Source organism: Podarcis melisellensis (assembly GCF_964234715.1).
Source record: "Podarcis melisellensis genome assembly, chromosome: 7".
Lineage (NCBI taxonomy): Eukaryota > Metazoa > Chordata > Lepidosauria > Squamata > Lacertidae > Podarcis > Podarcis melisellensis.
Window position 1 is genome coordinate 11,699,498 of NC_138539.1, and position 26,424 is coordinate 11,725,921.

General features: G+C 40.4%; 1 protein-coding gene across 5 annotated transcripts in view; it reads left to right on the plus strand.

The window, feature by feature from the left end:
- Positions 1 to 26,424, plus strand: part of ASAP1 (ArfGAP with SH3 domain, ankyrin repeat and PH domain 1) — a 141,952-nt gene that overhangs the window by 90,873 nt on the left and 24,655 nt on the right. For all 5 annotated transcript variants that reach the window (XM_081918704.1, XM_081918700.1, XM_081918701.1 and 2 more), the window contains 9 exons: positions 5,036 to 5,136; positions 5,747 to 5,816; positions 15,872 to 15,959; positions 16,290 to 16,338; positions 20,189 to 20,352; positions 20,537 to 20,670; positions 22,311 to 22,402; positions 24,287 to 24,473; positions 25,078 to 25,163. In XM_081918704.1, coding sequence (XP_081774830.1) covers positions 5,036 to 5,136; positions 5,747 to 5,816; positions 15,872 to 15,959; positions 16,290 to 16,338; positions 20,189 to 20,352; positions 20,537 to 20,670; positions 22,311 to 22,402; positions 24,287 to 24,473; positions 25,078 to 25,163 — 971 coding nt within the window. The remainder of the gene's footprint in view (positions 1 to 5,035; positions 5,137 to 5,746; positions 5,817 to 15,871; positions 15,960 to 16,289; positions 16,339 to 20,188; positions 20,353 to 20,536; positions 20,671 to 22,310; positions 22,403 to 24,286; positions 24,474 to 25,077; positions 25,164 to 26,424) is intronic.

The following is a 26,424-nucleotide window of genomic DNA, read 5'->3' on the forward strand; positions in this document are numbered from 1 at the left end:
TAAAGGAACCGCTGTCCCACAGGCTCATCTCAGGGGGTCCAATTGGACCCACAAGGTTGTTTTCCCCAAACCACACCCACCTGCCCTTAGCTGACATCAGTCATGACATCAGTTGTTGGGCATGAGGATGGAGTTAAAATTCTGCTTTGGCTGAACTGAGATCGCATGCATCTAAGGAACGCGGGTGGCGCTGCGGTCTAAATCACTGAGCCCAGGGCTTGCTAATCAGAAGGTCAGTGGTTCAAATCCCCGTAACGGGGTGAGCTCCCGTTGTTCAGTCCAGCTCCTGCCCACCTAGCAGTTCGAAAGCCTGCCAAAGTGCAATTAGATAAATAGGTACTACTCCGGCGGGAAGGTAAACGGCGTTTCCATGCGCTGCTCTGGTTCGCCAGAAGCGGCTTAGTCATGCTGGCCACATGACCCGGAAGCTGTCTGTGGACAAACGCCAGCTCCCTCGGCCTATAGAGCGAGATGAGCACGCAACCCCAGAGTTATCCATGTCTGGACCTAGCGGTCAGGGGTACCTTTACCTTTACCTAAGGTATCAAGATTTAACCCCGCTCATAAACTGATGATCAAGGATTAAATCTTGTTCAGTTTCTAGGATATTATGCAAACGCTTTCCAGATTCAGGAAAGGGTTTACATGGAAACCGCTGCTAAAAGGAAGATTTATTCCTTTTGTTTAAGCAGGAGGTTCCAACGCAGACCCCTTTCTTATTCAGGAGGGTATTTCCATTGGAATCTTGCTTAAAATGAAGGGCTGTCAAATGGCTCTGTTGGGAACAGGGATGTGCAGCCCAAACAAATATTTAACTTCCCTCTTGACAGCTGCCAAGCAGGGGTTAAATTCTGTTAAATTCTTCAGGAGGATGGGAGAAAGCTGTGCTTTGCCAACCCTATGATTGGTGCTTCCAGCTGACTCTTTGGGTGCACTGAAACCCAGCATATGGGATTTTGAGAACTGAGTGGTCCTGGTTATCTTCAAATTTGGCCCGTGAGTCAGCCTAAATAGTTTCCCCACCCCAACACGGACTGAACTAAGTAAATAACTGTTTTAATTTAAGTTGATTAATAGTCCACAGACCTTTAAATGACAAAACAAAACCTTCACAGATATTTGATTCCATACATTTGAGTGGAAAGAACCCCTAAAATACAGAAAGACCTTCCAACAGAATGATTAAAAGTTAAATATTATGATGGGAGGTAGTCCAACAATATCTGGAGGGTCACAGGTCCCTATCCTTCCCCTAGCTATGTACTATAGCACTGGCAGCTTTATTGCGAATCCTAGCAACATGTATACACACTTTAAAGAACACTAAATTTAAAGAACACTAAATTTATTTAGTTCATAGCTAATTAAAATTAGCAACATAAGGGTGAGGTTGCGAGGTTCGTTGCTAAGATTATGCACCAGATACTACAGTAGTGTTACAAGTGACCTGTAATAATTGATTGGCATCTGTATGTCAGATTCTTAAAGTATACTTAAATTGGCTTATTTCTTCATAAAAGAGCAGTTAAATTAATAATTAAAAAGAATTATAAATGAATATAATGAATACATTCACATCTGTATTCCGAGTTTCTTAGGATGAATAGGAGGGGTGACCTCAAGATTTTGCTCTGTTTTGTGTGTGTAATTAAAATCTATTTAGATTTTCAGCAGTGGTTGCAACTTTCATGAGAACAAATCCAAGTAAGATATACTTGTTTACAAAAGTATATCATTAGAATGCAGCTATAAAATAAAAAACCAATCTTGTGATATTTGGTTCAATGACAGAATTATTGATTGTGCTTCTAAATTATTAGCATCATTCTACATTTAATTGTATGTGCTTTCTGCAAACAAAAGAGCAAAATATCAAGCTGGCGAAATATACAAAACATTTCTTGGAAGTATGTTTTCCACATGTATAATTCTCTCTAATTTAATATTAAAATTTGACATTTAAAAACTATAAAACAATGGCTTAGTTGGAACCTTGTAATCACATTCAAGTACATTTGGAGCCCAGGGAGAAAATTTAATGTAAGGAAACAAACTGCTTTGGGGCAGAGGAGTTGGGCCTTCTATAGAAACACAAAGAGCAAGGGCCATGTTAAAGGAAGTAGGAAAACTGTAGAAGAAAGACTTGGTGTAACCTTAGGGACACTTCACAGTACACTGATGTGTGTGATTCGTAATTGACGTGTTTCAAAATGGAAAGCCTTTTAGTGAGCAAGAAAATTCTGAGTTATAAAATGGCTCACATGAAAAAGGTTAAGCATCTATTCCTCAACCTAGGTGTCTCTTTCTCTCACAGTAGTATTCTGCTGCTTTTCATTTACTTGTTGTTTTTTAAAAAAAGGTCAGGGCTTCATAACAAACATTTGTGTGTATTTTGCCCCTTAATTATTCTTTAAGGTAGTCAACAAATGACTTTACTCATGAGATGTTTGTAAAAAATACCCTGTAATACTGAGCCAGATTTTGCAGAAACTTGGAGAGGCAGTGATCAATTTTAAAGAAACATTTGTTTATCATTTAGCTAGTATTCTTCTTATTATTATTTTTTTTAGTGATTAAAGATGTGCATTTTTAAGGAAAGACCTTGTTTGGCATTTTCCCATTAAAATGATTTTTTTTTCTATACAGTGTTCCATTATGGCTTTAAGATTATGGCATTTATACAGTAATCAGAATAATGGATATTGTCCTGTTAATTTGTAAAGAATTAATTTGGATACCGGTTTTAGGTATGGTCTTTTTTAAAAAGAAAAAGAAAACCCCCATAGCTTTAATCCTAGATTTCTAGTGGATCTTTCTTTGTTGCTTTGCCAGCGTTGTTCATGCCCCTTTTGTAAAAACTCTTTCATCCTATCCCATAAAGCTATTCTTTTCCACCATAAGGACAAAGCTGCTATATATATTATATTGCCCTTTGGGGACTGCATGCCAGCAGTGGGTGTGGCCACCCCACATCCTCACATGCACACACAGACACATCTCAACTGCACCATGGAATCCTGGTTATATGATTGGCACAAGGTCACCCAGTGAACTCTGTGGCCAAGTAGGGATTTGAAAATCTCCCAGGTCCTAGTCTCTAATCACTATACTGGTTCTCAAACATGTTGCCCTCTGGGACTGAACTTCGATCATCCCTGATCATTGACCATGCTGGATGGGACTGATGGGAGTTAGAATTCAGCAGCATCCATTCTGATCCATTTTTAGTTTTGTTTGGGTTTTTTGTTTTTAAAAAAGCTTTTGATTGTATGGACAGGTTGCCTTCTGAGACCACCTCAACCCAGTATTGCTCAGTTTTTATAGAAAGCCATAACTGCCCATAAGGAGAACATCAACTGAACAGTGCAACTACTGCAATGCGCTCTATGTGGGGCTACCTTTGAAGGTGACCCGGAAACTGCAATTAATCCAGAATGTGGCAGCTAGACTGGTGACTGGGAGTTGCCACCAGGACTACATAACACCGGTCCTGAGAGATTTGCATTGGCTCCCAGTACTTTTCCGAGCACAATTCAAAGTGTTGGTGCTGACCTTTAAAGCCCTAAGCGGCCTCGGTCCTCTGTACCTGAAGGAGCGTCTCCACCCCCATCGTTCAGCCCGGACACTGAGGCCCAGCGCCGAGGGCCTTCTGGTGGTTCCCTCATTGCGAGAAGTGAGGTTACAGGGAACCAGACAGAGGGCCTTCTCGGTAGTGGCGCCTGCCCTGTGGAATGCCCTCCCTTCAGATGTGAAGGAAATAAGCAGCTATCTTCTTTTTAAAAGACATCTGAAGGCAGCCCTGTTTAGGGAAGTTTTTAATATTTAATGCTGTATTGTTTTTAACACTTGATTGGAAGCCGCCCAGAGTGGCTGGGGAAACTCAGCCAGATGGGCGGGGTATAAATAATATATTATGATTATTATTATTAGCTCACTTGCAAGCTATATTTTAGAATCTAGTCGTTCACTAAAAGTAAGAATTTGTAAATTAATTCAGATGCTACTTTCCACTTGATATTAAGGAGCTTAACCCAGGAAGAGCATGGCATATTAATATCAATCAAAACTTGAAGATGTGGAACCTCTTCGGCTTTGAGCCTTGCTCTGCTAATGGGATTGCAGGTATTAAAACTTGAGGAAGAGAGATGGTAAAATATAGGCTGAATATTAGTAGAAAAAATATTTGTTTCAGATTCACCAGCAACTTTATGAAAACACTTTAGCTGCGGAATGGTTATCCTTCGTTGCTTACCAAGCTAGTCCTTCTTTTTCCATTTTTGTGAGGTGCTGTGAAACATTTGTCCATTACCCAGCAAGCATCTAAACACAGCTATTTCTTACAGATGTCTATCTGTGCCTTTTCTACAGACTGAAATGTTGGAATAAAGAGACTGCAAAATGCACATGAATATACTTCTTTTAACAAATGCTGTCTTAAAATATTCTACTTTTTTCTTCCTATGTTGCCTTTGCCTTTCCTGATCGAAGTCTAGGAGAGTAAGTCAACGCTTTAATGAATCATTGCTTATTGTAGTGAATTTGTACAGCTTTTAGTAGCTGCATTCATTCATCAGCGGCATATGTATATCTATATATGCATACAGGCATGCACACACTTGTATACATTGGATTTCATTCCACCCCTTCTAAACCATCAGCTAAACCAATTAATATAATTTGGTAAAGCTAGTTAAATAATGAAAATATCTGTATTGCAAATACACTTTGGGTGTATAACTTACTTTATTCTTCTATGTGCAATGTTTCGCCAAACATTTTAATTTTTCCGCAAAAACATTCTGGATTTATTTTTTTAAGTAACACCTTCATCACCTTGTGAAAACATACCATTATCCTTTACATGCTTAAAGAAACTGTCCATGTAAAAAGTTGGGACTGTTGTTCAAAGCAAAATAACTGTGTTTTTGTATAGAGGTTCTATAAATGGAGGGATTGAAATGGTATTAAGAAAAGAGGACTTGAAAACTAATAAGGAAAAGGAGAAGTATTATTTGTTCCTTTATGTTCTCTCTAGGATTCACAGAGCAGGCAAGGAGGATATAGTATGCACCAGCTTCAGGGAAATAAGGAATATGGCAGTGAGAAGAAGGGTTATCTTTTAAAGAAGAGTGATGGGTAAGTACTTAAGAGCACAGTATTTGATAAGTGGAATCAGCCAGTGCTGTAAAATGCATGGTGAGTTCTTGCATGAAAAGGGCCCCTGCTGTACTGGCATTAGCCTTCTATTTTAGCTTATGATATTGTGAAACATTACATTACAGTAATACCTCCGCTAACGTCCGCCTCGTCTAGCATACATTCCGGCGAATGTCTGCGGCAAACCCGGAAGTACTGGAACGGGTTTGCCGCATGCGCAAAAACAGCACTTTGCCCTGCGTCCGTTCCGGCGCTCCGGAACGGATCCCGGCCGCAAAACAAGGTACAACTGTACGTGAAAACTGGCTTAAGCTGAAATCTTCTGAAGTGCCCAAAAGTCTTGTAATTGTCCAGGGAATGACCTATTAATTCATTTACCATTCATAAATGAATGGAACTGGGTGATCTTCACAATATTTTGCATACCGCATCCGTGCTGCTGCTATCATGTGAAAATTATTGATGTTGTTTTTGTCTTAAGGTACTAGAAAAATTAAAGGATCAAGCTTTAAGTACAACCAGTAGTTGCAATAATATTCCTAAAGCTTTTTTTTTCTTTTTTCCTATGCCACATTCCTTCCATATTTAGCCTACGGAAAGTTTGGCAAAGAAGAAAATGCACTGTCAAAAATGGTATTCTGACCATATCACATGCAACCGTAAGTAGTCTTTTATACTGCACCTTTTATATTCGATTATACCCCAACTCCATTCTGTTCCAGTTAATGTAACTTTGATATAGTTACAGATCATGTGTGTGTGTGTGTGTGTGTTAAACACACATAAAAAAGGATTGCACATAGATCTAAACTATGATCTTGTATAGTTTGGTCCCTAAAATATAATTAGCATTACATTGAAATGTACACAAATTTTAAATTTAATATTCCACTCTGTTGGGTCTCTCTCAAAACCGCTAAAAACACACAAAGTAATGAGGCATTTTTATTTTGTTGTACTTTTTACATTAAGGGTGGTGTTTTTAAGTTTCCCAGCCTTCTGTGAGCTGGTAGCTTGCCTCTCATTGAGTACACCTTGAAATTATATACTGTTGGTAAGTCTGCTCTCTAGTTTTGGTAAAACTCTTGAAACAGCTGCTTCTTTTATGTCACTTTTCTCAAGTTAAAGAGGGTTTTGTACTACCCAAATTCTGTCCTCCAATCTAAGTAATTAAAGGTTTGGAGTGAAGCTTCTCCCTTACTCAAATAGTTTGGATCTTAACGGTGGTGGATTTTCTTCTTCATGTTGCTTTTCGCTGACAAATAGGAACTTTTTGAACAGTCATCTGTACCTCTTGCCATTTAATTAGTGGTTACCCTCCACCACTCATACTACTATTTCATTCTGCATCTTTAGTTTTGGTATAGCTTTGTGTGTTAATTGCAAATGTGAAGCTCCATCTGAATGTACGCCTGTGTCCATTACTGATGGTACCATATCGGGTTAAACACTGTGGCCTTTTAATTAGCTGTGGCCTTTTAATCAGACACAGGTGGCCACAGATGAGCAAGTGTCTCATGATGGCTGCTTAATTGGAAATGCTGACTTCACAGGGTGAGCTGTTAGTCTGGTGGAATTTGCAACATAGTAAAGTCTAGTCTAACCACATCACTGATCACCCACCTTAAATGTGCTGAGGCAGTGCTTTGGCGATAACAGATGAAATGAACAGCTCGTTCTGGCAGATGATAATGAACAGCTCATTATGTGACAGAAGACATCCCATGGAATTTTTTTTTTTTAATTCCCATCACAGGGTTGTTACTCATCTTTATCCATAATAAATAAATAAGCCAGCTTTTCTTCAAGGACCCTTTTCCTTTATGGTACAGTGTTTAATAATAAAGGTTATTCGTTTATATGCCTTGCCTTAAATAGGTTCTAGTCATTGTACCAAATGTCAAATGTGAACATGGTTGTTTTCACAACATGTTCATGCAGCAGCAGATTTTTTAAAGTCTACAAATCAAGTATGTAGAATTTGTACACGCAGGTCCCACTTTATGAACACTCACTATGCAGAAATTCACTAATCAGAACACAAGGAATTGGTACCCAAACCTCACTATATGCTATGCACATTCAGATATCCAAATAGAAAGCATTTTTCTACTTTCTTGTTTGCCTTTTGCTGGTTATCCGAGGGAGGGAGGGGGAGGAATCGAACAGCATTTTTTCTGGGTGTTTTGGGGTCAAAGTTCTATGGTCAGAAACAAATTAGAACATAGGAATTAATGGAAATCATTGACTCATAATGTGAATGCTCACCCATTGAATGATTTCCAGGGAACACATGGTGCTTGTAAAGCGGGATCTGCATGTACATTTGACTTAACATGATTTTATTTTGCTGATGGGATTACATGACAAATTTGAAGAACTTTCAAACTGATAGGAAAATATAAAATATATAATTAATTTAAAATTTTGCTTTGCTCCAAAGAGATGTTTACTTTCACCACAGTTAGATTGTGGCTTGATTCAGGTTTAATGCCAAACCACAACTTGTTACTACAAGAATGAGCCTTATCCTCTTACGTTGCCCTTCACCTCACACGCTTCACTTTTCATCAACCCCTTGGAGAAACCATAGCTTGTCATTGCATCCAAACTGTCAAACAATTGTTTGTGCAAGTTCTGCGAACCAAGTTGGAAAACCAAATTGTAGTTCCCTAGTTCAAAGGTTAGTTGGATACTAGTAAGTTAATAATAAAATTAGTAACCTAGCACAGGTGCATTTTATGCTAGAAAGTTTTGGTTTGTCATTGCTTCTGAACAAGCCCTTGGTCTTTTTAAATCTCTGAGATCGTGTTTTACATTTGCTAGCAAGATAACTGGCAGATGATTTTTGGTTGAATCATCCAATGCCTCCCCCATTTTTTTCTTTCGAATAGAGAAATCTAAGTGGCCTTTGGAATTAGAAAAGATATTCAGAAGTAAGTTTTTTGTTGTTCATTTTTATATTCCTTGAGTAGTCATGTTTCATGATCATGGAAATTAAGATTTTATAAACTTAAAGGCTGTATAATATAGCCATGGATGAGAGATCAAGTGCACCCCCTCAGGCACACATTCTGTTCTTCCGCTCAAATTCCCCTCCCTTTTTCAGTGCTAACTATGGTTGTGTCTGCATTCCTGGATGCTAAGCAGAGTTAATTTTCAACCAGTTTGTAGTTCTGCAACAACTCATGAAAGTGGCTTTTAAACGTAAAATTCAAGCTAGCTGTGTGTAGCATTAAACTGGACGCATATCTAACACTTGTCATAATTAGCACTGAAAAAGGAAAGTGGGAAACGTGAACAGGAGATGGAAGGATCAATATACATTTGTGAGTGGAGGAGGTAAAAGTTATAGATGTTTTTTAAGAGAGTGGGTGAAATTGCATCTTTTCCCAACCATAGTCATCTGTAGTCATTTCTGAGGTATTGGCCCTTCTTCCAGAATCAGCTTTAAGATGTGGCATTTACCATCTTGGAGTTAGACCCAAAGGGTTGGATCCAGACACACTCAGAAGAATTCCACTTTTCCTGGAGGAAGAAGTGGCAACTTTTCCCAATTCCTCTTTTTTCTTGAAGCCCCTGGTACCCTCAGGAAAGCTGCTGAGATGGTTGTAGAAATATTATTGAGCTCAGCCTTACTGTCATTTAAACGTGCCCCCAGCAGCATGACTCAATAAATTTCTATATTGCCTCTAAGTGGTATATCAATCAGTGGTATATCAAGGCAAAAGTTTGGATTTTGATTGATTGATTGATCAGTGATGGACTCTTGCTGGCTATGCATAGAGGTCTGAGATGTCCAGAACATGTAAATGCCTGTCTCTTCCTAATTAAATAATACAAGGCACACTCTTATTTGGTCTACTTTATGATTCCCCATGCTCTACATCAAGCCCTGACACACCTCTGTATCTCAGGTTGCCATGCATGAGTAGAAGTTTGGATACTTTAATAATGCTTATTCCAGCGTTACAGCATTTTCATACATGAGACATCTCTTGCCTTACTTTACACCTGGTTGTTATTAATACAGCAGAGACATTCATGATGCAGATGAAGATCTTTGTTAACGTAGTCTTGACATTGTTAGAACTGTTGTAATAAAAACTCTTTTTTTAAAGTGGTCATTTATGAAACAGGCTTCTCAGGTGTTTGCCCAGTGCAGGACTGGATGTTTTGGTGTAGACATCTGTAAATGAAATTGTGGACAGTGCCGTATTTATTTTAAAATTCTTGAAAATAGGGTTATTGGTAGCCTGAAGTAGAAAGGTTTTCTGATAATTTTCCAATAAATAGTACGACACATTCCTTGTTTCTCTTCCCCTCCTGCTGCCTTTAAATATCACTTAGATGACTACTTTATCCTATCTTTTTCTCTGTGCTTATGAGATGAATGCCAATAGTTCATCCCTCTAGTCTTATGTAACTTGACTTTCATGATTTGAATTCAAAGGGTAAGGGGGAAAGATGTTAAATATTATAAAGCCTGACAGATTAGAGGCCATGAAAAGGGAGGTAAAATTGTAGTGGGCAGATTTTTCTGGCAAATATAAAAATAGCAAGTGGTCATTTAAATACCAAAGATAAACATGCCATTCTTTTCCCATAGCCATTTAAACTCACTGATGATATTGCTTTTAAGATTTTAAAACCAAACAATAAAGCACAATATTCATAGTTTGGTAGTTAGTCTTTTCGGGAGTTAAGTGACCAAACAGTGACTTTTCATGACTGAAAGTGATGGTTAGTATCTCAGTACCTGTGGGGTGTGTGTGTGTGTGTGTGTTTGTGTATACACAGACATGTATACATACATACATACATACATACATACATATCAATTGGATGGTGAAGTATGCTCTGATAGAGAAAGCTTATGCTGTAATACATTTGTTGGTAGTTTCAGGTATCATGGGTTTACTTTGTCATTGTTAGATACAGAGCTAGATGCTAGGTGTAGTGCTGCTTAAGAAAACCTAACATTGTAAGTAGCTTGAACCACCCAAGACAATACATTTAACTCAGTTTTAAACTATGCCCTGGCTTACATCCAGTGACTCTAGCTGTTGTTGGTTTGGATAGCTTCTGAAGCTACCTATGGAGAGCTGCTTCAGCACTATTGACTCCTTAACTCACTCAGCCTTTGCCTTGTTGTATTCTTAGAAGTAGAAGAAGTGATTCTTCTATTTAGATCTCCTCTGTGAACAGTTTATGGCACCAGGACCTCCTGATGGCAAGAGAAAGAAAACGCTTTAACCTGTTTTTCACATAGTATAACCTTTCACAATTTTCAACATAGAAATAGCTTACAGCTGTTCAAATATGAGCAGTGGGTGGTAATCAGTAAAGTTCTGCTTAATATAGACCCATTGAAATAAATGGACCAGATTTATTAGTGGTCATTAATTTCAGTGGGTCTGCTCTGGACAAAACTTAGTTGACTACCACCCAGTGTATTTTGGTGTTTTTACAGATCAGAGGTATTAGAATTTTTCATTTTCTTCTGATCATGTATGTCATACAACCCCAGCTTCTCCGGGCCTTGTGCTGTGGTGCAGGCGAGGGAGTTCCTAGCCAAGGCTGAGTGTATTCTTCTGCTCACCCACTGCTCCCTTTAGATCAAGGTGTCCCAACTTTTCATACCAAGTGGGCAATGTCAACATTTGATGCCCTCTCGTGCCTCCAGGACCCCGTCAGAGCCCTCCTGCCTCCTTCCCAAAGCCCATTGGCTCATTTACCCAGCTTTGGGAAGGCAACACGAGGGCCGGGGCGGGGGAGTGTCAAATGTTGTTGAGGGCCACCCAAAAAGACCTTGAGGACTACATGCGGACTGTGTATTGGACTGCCCCACTTTAGACTTTTGCACTGCCACCAGGTAAAAAAGTTATTTTATTTTACCACACTGTCTATTACCAGCCAGCCTAAAATCTCCTTTGTTTCTCCTCAAAGACTACTCAAGGTTTGGGATGTCAATTAATGAAGCAGAGTTAAAAGTTTGCTAAAAAGATTAAAAAATAGTAGCTTGTAGGGAAAAGGTTTAACCTCCCAACTTACGGACCGACCCAGCTCTGTAAGTGTGATGTTTGTATGACACTTCTTGATGGTCTTCTCCATACAGTGTGTCTCTTTTTTCTGAGAAGATGGCATCTTGAGTGGAAAGCCAAAAGCAAGTCCACATAGCCTGGGGCTATGTCAAGTGCAGTCAACAAATTCAAGGAAGTTAAGGGGGCAAGTCCAACAGGCACATCCAGCAGGTAGATTGTGATCTACTGGTAGATCACTGGGCGCCTGTGTTAGATCACTGGATCCCCCCAAAGTAGCTCAGCAACTTTGGCTTCCCTAGAAACAGCTCAACAACTTTGACCTGAAACACCCCCCCCAAAGGGCTTTCTTTCCTAAAAAAAAAGCTCAACAACTTTGACCTGAACACCCCAAAAGGGGGTAGATCACTGCCAGTTTATAACTCTGTGAGTAGATTGCAGTCTCTTGGGAGTTGGCCACTCCTGCTATATACAGGTAGAGCCTACTTTTAGACCATCTGGTCTTCAGTGAATTTACCACCATCCAATCCGAGTCCTCGACACGTCCAGTTTAACAAATTAATCCCGCCAGACTTTACTCCAAAAGTATCCAAAGCAGCTTACAAACAGAAGATAAAAATTCATTATAAAATAAAAACAGCATTAAAAACAACAGATAATGGATGATAAGAATATAGTGCTGTGATATGGATTTCCGCAAAATAATATGTGTAAAGCACCCAAGGAGGTATTCTCCTCTGAAAGGCTGAATTAAGTGGCATGATTTTTAAGCCTGTCTTGTTAAAGCATAATTTATTTTATTGTTTGCTTTTGTTGGTTTTCTTCAGCAATTCGTTTTTTATTTTTGTAAATTGAGGCTGTTGTAAATTTTATATTCATATAGGAGGGGTAAAATAGAAGCCAGCATAGGATTTGTTAGGAACTAGACTGTACTATACCACCCTAATTTTCTTTGTTGACAAGGTCTTATATCAGTTGACATCACTGAGGCTACAATCCTATACTCACCTTGGGAATAAGCCCCACTGAAAACGGCATGAGCTTCTGCGCTGCCATGTATAAGATTGTGCTACAAGCTGGTCCAACGTGATATTTTCTTTTAAAAGCCCAGAGCAATACCATAAAGAAAAAATGCTATTTGTTTATATGTAACATTTTTTGCTTTGAAACAGCAGTGTCCTTTCTCCCCAGCTGCGTATATCCATTATTTCCATTTTCTTTGGACTTGTCTGCTGGCAGTAATTCATTGAAACATCTGTGGAAAATAACCTCTGCAGACTTGACAAGAAAGCATTTGAACATACATTGTTCAAGAGCCAGAGGACCGTAAACCGAAGAAGAAATAACGTCCATGCAGTTCTGCGTGCAGATACCTGAGTCCTGAGATAAACCTACACACACAGCTAGTGAGGGTGGACATTAGCACGTGCAAGGTTTTGTACATCTACGTTAAGAAGAAGGGGACTTTGGATATGTCTTTGACTATTTTATTCATACAAACTGTTTGCATGGATGTATTTCACAACTACTCTCCAGGCAGAATCTCTTATTCTGTCACACACAAGAGATCTGTGCCTGGTCAGAACAGCATTGAGAAATATCTAGATCCACAGCCCTTCATCACCTTGTGCAGGGAACTTACTCCCTTGTCTCTGAGAACCTCAGAATTTTTTCCTTATCTATGCCCTGAAATGGGACGCGAGTGGCGCTGTGGGTTAAACCACAGCGCCTAGGACTTGCCGAAAAGAAGGTCGGCAGTTCGAATCCCTGCGACGGGGTGAGCTCCCGTTGCTCTGTCCCTGCTCCTGCCAACCTAGCAGTTTGAAAGCACGTCAAAGTGCAAGTAGATAAATAGGTACCACTCCGGCGGGAAGGTAAACAGCATTTCCATGCGCTGCTCTGGTTTGCCAGAAGCGGCTTAATCATGCTGGCCACATGACCTGGAAGCTGTACGCCGGCTCCCTCGGCCAATAAAGCAAGATGAGTGCCGCAACCCCAGAGTCATCCGCGACTGGACCTAATGGTCAGGGGTCCCTTTACCTTTATGCCCTGAAATAATATCTCTCATATCCCATGGTAGATCCTCCATTCTCTCAAGCATCTCCATTATGTGATTAGCCATACTTCTGCATGCTTCAGCCCTCTGATTTTACACTAGCAAATTCCGGTTCCAGACAGATCAGTCCCTATAAAGATCAGGCAAATTATTGGGGCTGGGGTTTTTTTTTTGTATTAGTAATATTTATAAGCCATGAAAGATCACAAAATACCAGTGTCATACAACATTTCTATTTTCAATAAATAAATAAATAAATAAATCTTAAATCAGATGCTACCCACGAGTTAAACTCGTCCTTCTGGCATCCAGTGAAATTTGTTACATCGTTGGAGCCTGCCTTAACTTCAGTGGGCAGTATAATCAGCAGAATAGGTAGTACTGTTCTGAAGGACCCAGTCTAAGCTAGCATGGAATGAACCTCCGTCAAACATGGCACAATATAGAGGGCTTTTGCAGAAGATTACAGGCAATGACCAACTGACATGTGACTCTATGCATCGCGTCAGACCCGGAAGTTACTTTTAAAATGGATAAATGGCCCTAGAAAAGCCCAGAAAGGGTGGGGGGAGGCATTCAAACTGCACCTAACAGTCCCCCAAACCTTTGCAAATGCAGTTGCAGGAGCCCTTGCACTAGCCTTTGAGACCTACGGAGAGTTTGTGCAATGAGGTTTGGAGGGAACAATTGTGATGTTTGCAGTGGTGTTTCAAACATACACAGTTTCACTTTGCTCGTGGTGGCTCAGAACATAACCCCCGCATAAATGGGGAGTTGCCTGTATAGCGAACGGGCAAATACAGAGAGAGGATCCCTCCAATATCTTAGTCCCAAATTGTATAGGGCTTTGTGCACTAACGATAAAACCATAAATTTGGCCCATGGCATATTGGCAGTGAGTGTGGTTCCCTCAGCACTGGTGATAACATGTTGAAGGAAGGAAGCCTTAGCCACAAGTCAGATAACGCTTTGCAAACATTACAGCTCCATGTGGTGCACTTTTCAGTAATCCTAATTGTGAGATTGCAAATGCGTGGACCACTGCAGCTATTAATATTTCTGTCCAGGAAAGGCTGGAGCTTGTGTTCTTACATTAAAAGTAAAGGTAAAGGTACCCCTGCCCGTACGGGCCAGTCGTGTCTGACTCTAGGGTTGTGCGCCCATCTCACTTAAGAGGCGGGGGCCAGCGCTGTCCGGAGACACTTCCGGGTCACGTGGCCAGCGTGACGAAGCTGCTCTGGCGAGCCAGCACCAGCGCAGCACACGGAAACGCTGTTTACCTTCCCACTATAAAGCGGTACCTATTTATCTACTTGCACTTTAGGGTGCTTTCGAACTGCTAGGTGGGCAGGAGCTGGGACCGAAAGATGGGAGCTCACCCCGCCGCGGGGATTCGAACTGCCGACCATGCGATCGGCAAGCCCTAGGCACTGAGGTTTTGCCCACAGCGCCACCCGCGTCCTTCTAATGTGTTCTTACATTAGGACAGAACAAAGAGAGAAAATAAGTATCCTGTTAATCCCCAAATATTTAGGCACCACCCAAAGACTTTGACCTAGCCCGTGAAATGCTTCCAGTCAAAAGCATTTTTAAAAGGTTATTTTTGTGTTGATCAGAGTTGCGTTACGTAATAGAAACTTTATATTCAGAGGGTCTAGAATCTGCACAGTCACACAAGTCTGTATTTGGGAACACCAGCTGCCGCTCATGTCATTGTGGATTTTTTTTTAAAAAAAACAACACACCCTAAAACTGCATGAATTCAAGATAGAGATTATCATATTTTTGATCAAGTTTGGGAAAGTTGAGAAGGAGTGAAATGAAGGCATATAAATTGCTCCAGGGAAATTTGCTGGGCATGTGAAATGAGATTGCAGTAGTTGGATTCCTTCTGATTTACAAATCTTTACTAGACATTGCCCCCTTGTGTTCAAACTTGCTTGCCAAACCAGTAGATGCGTATACTGTAGCTTCTGAATTTGGTACTGAAAACAATATTGAAGAACTGTTTGGCATTAGCATTATGATCAATGCATTGATGCTTGATAGAGTATATGGTAGATGTTTCTCCTATACAGTCTTTAACAAAATACGTCATATGCACTACTTTGTGTACTACACGCAAATGTGTTTTGCAGAATTTTTAGGGCTCCCTTTTCATCCCCAGGGAGGCAGCAGTTTGGAGAAAAGGGGCTCTTCTCTTTCCCTGTTCATCTCTTTTGCACTCCAAACAACCTGTCTGGAGGCAGGTGTTTTTTTAGGGATGGAGGAGGCTATCAGCACTTGATTACACTTATTTGCATGTCACATTATAGTTAGGTAGAAGCTGAATGAGACTGAAAACTAAAGCATTCATAAGGGATAACATAGCCAGAAAGTCATAACAAATTGATTACTCAGAGTTTTGAATCAAAATAGGTTTTCTTCTGATAAACTTTATTTCAAAGAAGTTTGAATGAGATGGTAAATATGCAGTTCTTCAGTTCCATAATATGCTTATATTTCAGCATGTAGATGAGTTGCTGCACACAAGGAACATAAAAATGCATGGAAGAAAATAGAACATCTGTATATTGTCTCTGAATCAAGAATGCTATAAATAACTTTTCTTTTTCAGTCAAACAGGCAACCTGCTAAACTGAATTTGCTAACCTGCCAGGTGAAACCAAATGCAGAGGACAAGAAATCATTTGACCTGATATCACGTATGTTATCTGTAAAGTTAATTAGCCTATGTATTGTAGATTTAGATGAATTGGGTTCTCATGCATAGTTATTCTAAGTTGCATATTTGCTTCGAAATCAGCCCCACCAGATCCTTCTTATAAGTGAGGTAACTTGTATATTTCTTAATGTGATCAAAACGCTGTCTTCTGAAGTGGATATTTTTAAGGGTTGATAATTCAGCGTATTTTCTTGGTTGCCAAATAGGTTTGGCTAACTTAAGGCATGAAAGCTTCAAGAATCTAATGTAAAGCCCAATGTAAAATTCATTTCATATGTTCATTAATTTTCTTTACGTGTTTGTGTTCCAGATAACAGAACATACCATTTTCAGGCAGAGGACGAGCAAGACTATGTTGCGTAAGAATATTTTTGTTCCTTGACTCAGTGCAAAATGTTTGCTTGCAAAACTGGTTTTAAACTGGAGGCAATTGCTTACTACGTGCACCTCTCCCAGCAGAAAACCAATGGGAACCACTTGCCAACCACATTTGCCATTTCCCTTTTACTCCTTGTATCAAAGGAAGCTAAGAACCAAGCCCATGGCATCACACTCCATTTCCTGTTCTGCCAGAACTGGTTTCCAGGGGAGAGTTGCCACTGAGACCTGCCAGTCCCCTTAAGAATATATTGTAATGCGTTTGATAGCCCTTTCCCCTCAGTTGATTGTACTGATGCTTTTCTGCATAGCCCGTTTGTATGAAATTATAAAGAAAATGATGTTCAGGGCTGTCCGTTAATTGCCTTGTGCTTCTGCCAAGCCCTTCATTACCAGTTCAGTTATTTATATAAATTAAATAAATAAATAAAAATAAATACCGTTGTAGAACACACCATTCTTTTTCTCTACCGATAGTTCCAGAGATGAAATCGTTGGTGGAAAGCTTTGTCTAAGTCCCGTTCCCTCCCATTCTGAGCTTATTTCTTGGGTGGTATCTACACACATATAAAAAAAGTTTTGAAAATGCTTTAAAAAGGGGGGGGGTTAAAAATGCATTGAATTTTCCATAAGGCTCACCATTGCCATCTAGCGTCACATTGTTTTTTGCACTTAAAACACACTTAAAATGTTTTATTTGCAGCTGTATAGCTAAGTCCCTAGTCTTTGTTCTAGTTCTTCAGATTGTTGCTTATCTCATGCCCTTGATCTGGCACCAGTGCTTGCAGAAGCCGGTTTTTAGGATGCTGATTTTCAGCCAGTGTGTGCTATAAACTGGCTCACGTCATTGCCCTTCAGAGTTTAGCACTTGGTATTCGTACTGTCAAAGGGAAATTTTCCTCTCATTCTTAATAGCCTACTATGTTGGCAAAAACCTGAATTTCGTTACTGAAGCGCACATGTTTATTCTCCTGTTACTCTGGCAGTGATATATATTCTATAAAGGATATAATTTAAAAATACTTTCAGTAGATCGATTTTTTGTATATTTCATAACAGGGGTGGGTAATCATATTCTTCCCCGGCTTGATGTAAAATGAGTCATGCCCCTCCTGTGGCCTGCAGACATGATTTGATTCATTGGCAGTTCACTTCTGGGAGGAGAATCTGTCCATTTTTATCCCTGCTTTCCTTCCTTGTATCATGGGCAGTAGAACCTTCCAAAGCAGGTACTTACAGGAGCAGTTTTGAGTTCAACGTTTTGCCTTTACTGTTACAGTGGTGCCTCGCAAGACGAAAAGAATCCGTTCCGCGATTCTCTTAGTCTAGTGGTTTTTTCGTCTTGCGAAGCAAGCCCATTGACAGCTTAGCGGATTAGCGCTACAGCGGTCTAGTGGCTTCTAGCGATCAGCTGTTAAGCGGCTTATCAGCGGATCAGCTGTTAAGTGGCTTAGCGGCTTAGGAAAAGGGGGGGAGCGAAAAAACCCGCGGGAACTCGCAAGATTTTTTCGTCTTGCGAAGCAACCCCATAGGGAAATTCGTTTTGCGAAGCGCCTCCAAAACGGAAAACCCTTTCGTCTAGCGGGTTTTCCGTCTTGCGAGGCGTTCGTCTTGCGGGGCACCACTGTACCTTCTTTTTCCCGAGGCTAGGACTAGTAAATGGGACTTCATAAGTTGTAAATCCACCATGTGGTTCCTATTCTCTGCCATCTGTCATTTTGGGTTGCTGCAACAGACAGCCTGGGCCTGAAACAGCTTTCTTCTAGTCATACAGAGAGAAAATGACATAGCTTGTCCCTGCCTGAGCCTGCCTACCCTTTGCCCATATATAGTTTTGCATGGAAACAGCTTTTTGTGTTCTGTGGTCCCTCTGAAACAGGAAGTTCGGGCTACACTTCCTCTTTCCATACTTCTAAACTAATGTGCAAGGGGGGGGGGGACGCTACAGGGAGAAGGGATGGGGCTAGTTAGAATTCCCATTAAGGAAGAAGCAGAAAAAGATTGTTCAGTTCATCATGAAAACTCAAGCTAGTATAATTTCACATTAGCTATAACACGATCCAACAGAACAAAATAATGGCCATTTGACTGCAGCTGCTGTGGACGTTTGCTGCTCAGAACAGTGTTTAACACTTTCGATGCTACATTGGCTGTTTTAGACTTGCCAAATAGAATTAAGGTGCATGGTGTTATTTTAACAGCAATAAATGAATGAAAACTAATAACACGTTTCTGCCTCAGAAATTTAAGACATTACAGAGAATTGCAGTGCTGTTTGTTCAGCTCAATTTTGTTCGAGGCAATTACTTATAAATGAAACAAAATGGCATCATGTACCTTTTGTGAGATTTTGTTTATCTGGTTTGCAATATGCTTGATTATTATTTGGAAATGAGTTCAGTTTTTTAAACATTTCATGATATACCTCATAAAGTAATATGGCAGCTAAAATGTGCCTATTAAAATGAGGTTAGATTTTAAATTTGGGGGTGGACTGGTTATTGACCAGGGGTCAGCAAACTTTTTCAGCAGGGGGCCGGTCCACTGTTCCTCAAACCTTGTGGGGGGCTGGACTATATTTTGGATATAAGAAAAAAAATGAACGGATTCCTATGCCCCACAAATAACACAGAGATGCATTTTAAATAAAAGCACACATTCTACTCATGTAAAAATACCAGGCAAGCCCCACAAATAACCCAGAGATGCATTTTAAATAAAAGGACACATTATATTCATTTAAAAACACACTGATTCCCGGGCCGGATTTAGAAGGCAATTGGGCTGGATCCGGCCCCCAGGCCTTAGTTTGCCTACCCATGGGTTACTCAGTTGGAGAAATGTGGCAAGTCTGTTTTAGCAGACTTTGCTAAGGTCGGTGTCCACTTATTCTTGCTTGCTCTTCTTAAGTATGTTTCGAGTTTTGTACACTTTTGTTTACTACTCCTTTTCATGTATCCCAGTACATTAGTTCTTTCTGTTTCCTATTCTTTCCCATTTCAACAGTTCTTTCTGGCAGTCCTAGCCTGGCCCAAGCCCAGATGTCTCTGGCAAATGTAATTTTCTATTAAGCTAGCAGATCCCACCTATATAAGTAAATATATTTATTCATAGTAATTAAAATATAACACCATTAAGTAGGGTTGCTTACCATGCAATCCAAACTCTGATCCACTGTGCTTGATGGGGCACCTTAGCACACCTGCACAGGTGGGCAGACAAAAGCTTCTGGTGATAGCCAGAAGAACCCCCCAAAAGGGCCATGAGTTGGCAAAGGATCTACTGGATCCTGATCCAGCCCTTCTGCCAATAACATGATGGTAATGGGCCTGATCTGGGCTTCCCTGCTGCACCAGCCTCGGAGCTGGCACAGTTTAATTAACATTAAAGTTAACTATCTCTTTAACCTCAACAAGTTAATGAACTGGTTTATTCTCAATGACTGTTATTTGGATCATAAAATCTTAGTTACAAGCATTCCTGCTACTTCAAGACTGCGTCTCCTGACACATCATATGCTTAGCAACCGGAAGATCTGAGTTTTTAACATATTCCATAACTGCAGTACTTTAGTGGTTAATATTCTGTTGTACAATGTTGTCAGACTTTTTATTTAGTTCTATTAATATATATTCCCCACATTTTCTACTACTTTTCCTACATGTTTTATTTCTAACCTGTTCCATTTATTGTGTTGTCTTTTTCTGCTGTTCAGATTACTGTTTACCATTAGCATGTGCTATAACCTTTCTACTCTTTTCTGCCTTCATACAGTTGTCTTTTATAGATTTTTACATGGGTAAAAAACAACCTCTTTGTATTTTAAATTAGATGGATATCAGTATTGACCAACAGCAAAGAAGAAGCTTTAAATATGGCATTCCGTGGAGAACAAAGTACAGGGGAAAATAGTTTAGAAGATCTTACAAAAGCCATTATTGATGATATACAGAGATTTCCTGGAAATGATGTCTGCTGTGATTGTGGATCACCAGGTATTTTTTACGTGCATTAAATATATTTTTCCTAATGTGGAAACTGTCTGCCCAAATGTTTTATTTCTAGGGATTCATTTGTCACACAGATGTATAAAATATCAATAGTTGTCCTGCTGTTATAAGAAGATAAACACTTTTTAAAATGCTGTTTGTTTTTTCTTCTTTTTTTTTTTTTGTTCAGATCCAACATGGCTTTCAACGAACCTGGGTATTTTAACCTGTATAGAGTGCTCTGGAATACATAGAGAAATGGGTGTTCATATTTCTCGAATCCAATCTATAGAGCTAGACAAATTAGGAACATCTGAACTCTTGGTAAGTAACATAAAATTCACTAGGCTTAGCATTAATATATCTGGGCAGTTACAAAGACGTGGAAATGGCAGCGTGCATGTTTTGCATACAGAAGGTCCCTGCATCAATCCCTGGCATCTCCAGGCAGGACTGGGAAAGACTTCTATCTGAAACTAGATGGACCAGTGGCCTGGCTTGATGTGTTTATTAATATTTATTTATTTAGAGCATTTGTACCCCACTTTTCGGCCAAAAAAAGGGGCTCCCAGACGGGCTTATATACAGTCAAGTCAAGACAATTCCCACCTACAGGTTTACAGCCTAAAACAGGCATAGGCCAACTCGGCCCTCCAGATGTTTTGGGACTACAACTCCCATGAAACCTAGCTAACAGGACCAGTCATCAGGGATGATGAGAATTGTAGTCCCAAAACATCTGGAGGGCCAAGTTTGCCTATGCCTGGCCTAAAACAACATGGCATATACCGTATTTTCCGCTCTATAAGACACACCTGGTTTTAAAGGAAGAGATCAAGAAAAAAAAGTTCTCTCCCTCTTTGCTCAGTGCCTCTCCAGCAAAGCGGGAGGAGAAATGGAAGGGACTCCGTTTCTCCTCCTGCTTCGCTGAAAGGGTGCTACACAGCTTTCCCTCTCTGCGCTGTGCCTCTTCAGCACTGCCCAGCTCTCCCTCTCTGCACAGCACCCCTTCAGCGAAGCGGCAGGAGAAACGGAGCCCCTTCCATTTCTCCTCCCGCTTCGCTGCAGGGGCGCTGCACAGCTCTCACTCTTGCTCTCCTGCCTTCAGCGAAAGCAACACGAAGCCTCCGGAGCACAGCGGGAGCGCTCCCGCTGCACTCAGAAGGCTTCGGGCGGCTATTCTTGAAGCCAGGAGAGCAAGAGGGATCGGTGCGCACCGATCCCTCTTGCTCTCCTGGCTTCAGCGAAAGCTGCGCAGCCTGCATTCGCTCCATAAGACACACACACACTTCCCCTTACTTTTTAGGAGGGGAAAAGTGCGTCTTATAGAGCGGAAAATACGGTAAGGGGAAAAGGACAGGGAGGGAAGGGGACTTTGGATATGTCTTTGACTATTCTATTCATATAGACTGTTTGAATGAATGTATTTCACAACTACCCTCCAGCCAGAATCTCTTAGTTCTGTCACACGCAAGAGATCTGTGCCTGCTCAGAACAGCATTGAGAAATATCTAGACCCTGATAGTACTACTATGTTATTTTTCTTTCAGGGTTCTCAGTTCTGGTGGGTATCTGATTTTTGTACTACAGTCATACCTCAGGTTACAGACACTTCGGGTTGCGTGATTTCGGGTTGTGCACCACGCCGAACCCAGAAGTACTGGAACGGGTTACTTCAAAGTTTCGGCGCATGCGCAAAAGCACTAAATCATGCTTTGTGCACGCGCAGGAGTGCTGAATCGCAGCCCACACGTGCGTAGATGTGCAGGTCGCACGTTCGCAACCCGAGTGGCCACTGTATTTGCTTGAGTGCAAAATGGTAATGGCAGACTGCCATTTCCAAGGGGAAAGTTTCTCAGAAGGCCTATGCTCTTCTGCGGGGAGGGGTTATCTGGCTGTGTCTTTGAAAACGCAGTATACTTCAAATACTACACCTTAAAAGTCTTTTTCTGTATCTTCCACAGCTGGCCAAGAACATTGGAAACAATAGTTTTAATGAAATTATGGAGGGGAATTTACCAAGTCCTTCTCCAAAACCTACTCCATCAAGTGATATGTAAGTCATGGGAAAAAGTATTGTATGCGGACAAAATTAATATACATCTTGTTTCATGGAACTAGCAAGACTCTGATAAAGCAAAGCCAATACATTAATTTTCTTAACAAGCAGCAAATGTTGAGCAACTTTTCAGATGGCGTTTTTCACAAAATGGACTCCCCCCCCCAGCTGATATTCATGTTGCTTCCTTTTTTTAAAAAAAAGACATAATAAGCAGAAGCAACATGTGTTTGGTGTTCATACTTTCATAAGGCATTTTTAATTTGGAAAGACAGGATTAAGTATTGTAATAAATACCCAATGGTAACATGAAAGAAAAGCACCAGTAGTAATGTGAGAGAATTGGTGGGGAAAACCTGTGGATTTCCTCTTGTACCTGGCCTTGCTTGGACCACAGTAATTATAGTGAATAAAAAATAAAGTTCAGTGCCAGGGCAAAGATTACTTTTCCCACAATAAAATTTTGTCCCATTTCTGCATGCACACTGAAAATAAAAGACCTTTTTTGAATCTGAGCTTACTGATAGAGGTGCAGATTTCACACGGCTGACAGACCTTTTTGCTACCAATTGAGACATTGCAAGTTTGCAAACAAATGATTGAATTTGCTCTTAGATGCTTTAAGCTAATGCTTTTATTGTCCTTTTGTGTGCCATGTCAGGCAAAGGCAAACTCAGCCCTCCAAATGTTTTGGGACTACAATTCCCATCATCCCTCGCTAACAGGACCAGTGGTCAGGGATGATGGGAATTGTAGTCTCAAAACATTTGGAGGGCCGAGTTTGCCTATGCCTGATCTAGTTCCATCTCTTAATAGTTTAATGCATTTTTCTCAACAAATTGCAGTGAACTTCTAAAGTTTTGTTCATGTTCCCAACCCAGTGGTTCTGGGGGGAAATTGTTGCACAGCTAGTCTTCTTGTTGTTTGATTATTTTTAGAGATTTGTGAAAATAAAATAAAAGCTCAAACTTTCATGCAAGATTTACAAGCGTGACATTAGCCTGCTGGTAAAAATCTAATAATACACACTTTCTGAATGATGTCTTATGATGACAAAATGCAGCGAATTACATCACTTTTTGTTTACTTCCTGAGCTGCATTTCTGCCTACAGCACCACTTCAGGCCCATCTAATTGGATTTTTTAAAAAAAGAGTGCCATTGTGTGGCTACCTCCTATTCTCCAGTCACTCACTTAACCAGTTCTGATCCTCTTCTGCCCTTAATGATTCCATGCTCTCTTTCATTCTTTAGTATTACTTCCCTCTTTCATCTTTTTGCTCATCCCCTCCTGCAGTTTCAAGCTATCACTTTCTGTTTGGCGTTTGGACAATTACATATGCTTACCTGCTATAATCTGATCTTGAAAGAGGAATGTTACATGGATTTGGGAGTACCTGTGGACCAGTCACATTTGCCTCATTGGCTCAATTTAGGAAATGTTGCCTAGGACACTCCATGCAATCGTCTTAAGATGTTCTTCATAGTTTTGAGGCTTTGAAAATACGCTTTAAAAATATAAGCTAGTTATCTCAGAAATTTAACACATAGCCTGCTTACACAAAAAATACTTTTAGTTAATATGCTTTGGTTAGCATTTCTAGACCAAACTGGAATTGGACATTTATAATACATAGGATTTGGTGCGGGGGGCAATTTTTGATTTAGAGGGCTTTTTTGTAACAGCATCGAGCAAACTATACTCTCTTTAGAGAATAATAGGTGAACAAGTTACTGTTAAATTGTTCAGATAAGGAATACCTTTTTAAATGCTTTAAATTGAATTTGTGGCCTTAAATACAAAATTACATTTCATTGTTGCTTTTTTAAAACATTCTGCTAATTCCTATGGGACTTCTAGTAATATTTTCCCCATTTTCAGGACTGCACGTAAAGAATTTATTACTGCTAAGTATGTGGATCATAAGTTCTCCAGAAAGACTTGTGCATCTGCAGCAGCTAAACTGAATAAACTACTTGAGGCTGTTAAATCCAGGGATTTACTTGCACTACTCCAAGTCTATGCAGAAGGGGTCGAACTAATGGAGCCACTGCTAGAGACTGGACAGGTAAGATACTAGTCGAAATATGAAAGGTATGAGCATTATAACAACACACAACACTATACAGTGGTACCTTGGTTTGCATACGTCTTTGTTTGCATACATTTTGGATTACAAACATGTCAAACCCGGAAGTGCGTGTCCTGGTTTGCAACCTTTTTTGGATCACAACCCATTTTGGGGGGATTACAAACAAATTTATTTTGGAAGCCCCATTGGCGAAAGCGTGCCTTGGGTTGCAACCTGTTTTGGTTTACAAACGAACCTCCGGAACGGATTACGGTTATAAACCAAGGTACCACTGTAAATAGATAGCATGCAGCAGAACAATAGCTGATAGGGATCAGCTATGCAACTCACCTTGGCACATGTTTCTGTTATACTGTGTATTATTTTGTCCAGAGGAAAATTTACATTAAATTTTAACAAATTCTTGTGCACACATGAGATTAGTAGCTCATTGTACCTTTTCCACTTATGATGTAGTAATTCTGTGAATGGCTTTAATGTGTTCTGGCTGGGAGAAATAATTTGTGTCATAACATTATTACCCAGTTGGAATGAACCTGAGAATCTTGAATCATGCAACCATTTTTTTCCCTATCCTTAGGAGCCGGGTGAAACAGCCCTTCATTTAGCAGTCCGAACTGCTGACCAGACCTCACTCCACCTGGTTGACTTCCTGGTACAAAACTGGTAAAGGCCACTTACTTGCCTCTTAGCTGCAAACATAAACATCAATTTCCACCTGACTTTGAAAATCCAATTACGCCTGATACTCCAGTTAAGAAAAGTTGTGCAGCTATCACACCAAGGGTTAACTACGCTTAAAACGGGCAACTCGCTTTTTCTTCTTTTTCCAAAAAGCAGCCATACAGGGGCCCATCTTCCCAACATTGTTTCCCTGCCATAAAACACACCAAGCTGCCCCCCGAAGCTATTTTCAATCAACAGAAATGCCAGCATTTTGGAGGGTTCTGGTGGGAAAATAGCATGGAAAGGACCAGGCCAGCCCACTTTCCTTGTGCTGCAGTCGCACTCCATGCATTTGTGGTTTTTTGTTGGGCTTGTGTATGTGAGAGAGGGAGAGGGAGGATGAAATGGATGTTGCCAGTATTTTAAATTTGACCCCCTATTTGATATTTTAATGGAGCTATCTAGCACAGCTCCAAAATGGAACTGTTCACCACCAGTTCAGAATGTATCGATGTAAAGTTGGAATTTATTTTCTTTTGCTCCATCATGCACCACACATTCTGCCACATGCACTCGTCGCCACCTCTCACTCTCTCTTTTGCGTTCTCTCCACCTTCCTGCTCTTGTAACAATTTCCAAATACAGTTACAGATAGGTAGCCGTGTTGGTCTGCCATAGTCAAAACAAAACAAAAATCCTTCCAGTAGCACCTTAAAGACCAACTAAGTTAGTTCTTGGTATGAGCTTTCGTGTGCATGCACACTTCTTCAGATAGGTATCTGAAGAAGTGTGCATGCACATGAAAGCTCATACCAAGAACTAACTTAGTTGGTCTTTAAGGTGCTACTGGAAGGAATTTCCGAATACAGTCATACCTTGGTTCTTGTATGTCTTGGTACGCGTACATTTTGGCTCCCGAACACAGAAAACCCGGAAGTAAGTGTTCAGGTTTTCAAACGTTCTTTGGAAGCCGAATGTCCGAAGTGGCTGACGCAGCTTCTGATTGAGTGCAGGAAGCTCCTGCAGCCAATCAGAAGCTGTGACTTGTTTTTCGAATGGTTCTGGGAGTCGAACGGACTCTTGGAACAGATTAAGTTCGACAACCAAGGTACCATTGTATGGGCAACCTTGACTGCTTATCTTGCTACCACAAGGTTTAGCTTAACCTTTTTCTAGCAACTGCCACACGTATTTTTTGTATTTGTGGAGGGGAAAAACAACACCCAAGTCTGTCAAATTTGGGGCAGGCTGTGGGGGCAAA